The sequence below is a fragment of the Fusarium tjaetaba genome (genome assembly GCF_013396195.1).
Source record: "Fusarium tjaetaba strain NRRL 66243 chromosome Unknown NRRL66243_c0000506, whole genome shotgun sequence".
Lineage (NCBI taxonomy): Eukaryota > Fungi > Ascomycota > Sordariomycetes > Hypocreales > Nectriaceae > Fusarium > Fusarium tjaetaba.
This window is the reverse complement of record NW_023501702.1, coordinates 1321-3164: the sequence shown is the minus strand read 5'-3', so window position 1 is coordinate 3164 and position 1844 is coordinate 1321. Positions and strand designations below refer to the sequence as shown.

The 1844-nt window shown below is 52.3% G+C and overlaps 1 protein-coding gene across 1 annotated transcript; it reads right to left on the bottom strand.

The window, feature by feature from the left end:
* Positions 1 to 241: 241 nt before the first annotated feature.
* FTJAE_13967 (myc-type bHLH transcription factor) lies at positions 242 to 1537 on the bottom strand (the record flags this gene model as incomplete). Its single annotated transcript, XM_037347159.1, has 2 exons — positions 242 to 1156; positions 1490 to 1537. The coding sequence occupies 2 exons, from the start codon at positions 1535 to 1537 to the stop codon at positions 242 to 244; spliced, it is 963 nt and encodes a 320-aa protein (XP_037199015.1).
* Between the last annotated feature and the right edge of the window lie 307 nt (positions 1538 to 1844).

Genomic DNA, 1844 nt, shown 5'->3' with positions numbered 1-1844 from the left:
CCATTCCTGCGTTTTATGTAGAAGCCCATATGATGGCAGAATGTCCGCTCAATGCGCCGAAAATAACACAAATGCCTTTCCCAACCCAAGTCTTGAACGCCACAAGTAAACGCCTGATATCATGATTCATCACACAAGCTCGAAGCATTGCGTTTCCAGTTGTGCCGATCCAAACAATAATATCGCAAACAAAAAGCAAAAAAGCTAAAGTTAACCCAAAATCTATATCTTGCTTCGCTTTCTATGCCCAGACTCCTGCTGGGGGTCCCTGATCCCGCGACATGACCATCATCTCGAAGCCCTCGACGCGATTCCGTAGCTGGCTGTTCTCCCGGGCGAGGCTCTTGTTCTTCTTCTCGAGATGGGCGATGTACTCGGTCGCCTTGCTGAGGATGGTGGCCTTGTTGAGCTTGTGCGCTGGTGCGAGACCGCCGAGATCCTCGTCGGCGTCCTCCTCCATGGTCTCAGCGCAGGGCTGCTCAAGGCGGTGGACCATGACGCGCAGAGCGGGCACGGAGTCGCGAAGGGCGGCGATCTTGTCGTTGAGGTTGGTGCGGTATCGCTTCTCGATCATGTTGTGTGCTGTCTTCTTGGGGGGAGAGCAGTGGCGACGCGTCGCGGGAGGAGGAGAGGTAGATGAGCGGGAAGAAGAGCTTCCGGAGCCGGAGGACTTGCGCTTGCGGGAGGGGTATCGACCGTTGGCATCCTTAGAGTTGATGCTGTCAAGAGAGGAGGACATCTGAGAAGGGTTGGAGGTAGAGTGCATCATGTTGGACTGAAGATGAGGAGGTTGAGAAGAGATGGAGGGGATGGGAGTCTGGAAGAGAGGCTGAGTGTCGATGTCATTGAGGCCAACTCTGCCGAAGGGGACGGCATCGGGGATGGTGCCTGAGAGGTCGTGTGGGTTGATGGCGGGGCTGAGCTCCATGCTGTTCCGTGATGGGATGGTGGAGAGGTTGATGCCTTCAAAGGGCTCTTGCTTGGGGAGGGCGTCAAGGTCAGGCGATAGCGTAGCCTTGTCGTCCCAGTTGACCCAGTCGTTGGAGACGGGGAGCTGATAAGGGTTGTTGAAGACGGGCGAGAGTGGTGAGTCGGGAGAATGGGCCGAATCACCGCTGAAGTCTGCAGGGTCGTAGAAGGATGTAGGAACAAGGTGCTGATGATGTTAGAGTGATGGACTTTGAATGAGGTTGAGAGTAGAGAGTAAGTGGGGTGAGTTGTGGTGAGAGAGTCTTGATATAAAGATGAGATTGAAGATGGGATTGTAGATGTTGTTGAGTTGAGTAACTCGATCGAATTGGGCAGAGTGGGCTGAGATGAGGTGAGGTGAGGTGAGGGGACAGACGAGGGAGGGGAAACATGTGCCATATAAACGAAGCAAAATGCCCCAGAGACAAGGGTTCAATTGGGGCCAGGGTTGGGTTGGTTCAATGTGAGTGAGGTAAGGTTCACTTTGTGCTATAGGGTAAAAAGGACCGACAAAACATACCTGTTTGTTCTGGGGATGATCAAAGTAGTCGAATGATATGTCGGCCATTGTGAGGTTTTGCAGAGTCGATGGTTGACTGATGGTGGTGCTTGAAGGGTGATGAGGTGGTGATATTGTATTTCTGCAAGACTCGGGGCGTGTGGGTATGTATATTACTCGGCAAGGGTGTGAAATGCTGTAGTAGACAGAGAGGTCGTGGTGTGAGAGGATGGACTGTGATGTTGCGATGTTATTCAGATATCGATGGCTTCCAGAAACAGAGAATGGTCAGACGGGGCAAGCGATATATAGACCATGGAAACAACCACAAATGAAAAAATAAAAAAGAACCCTCCGCTGCCCTCAATCGCTGCTA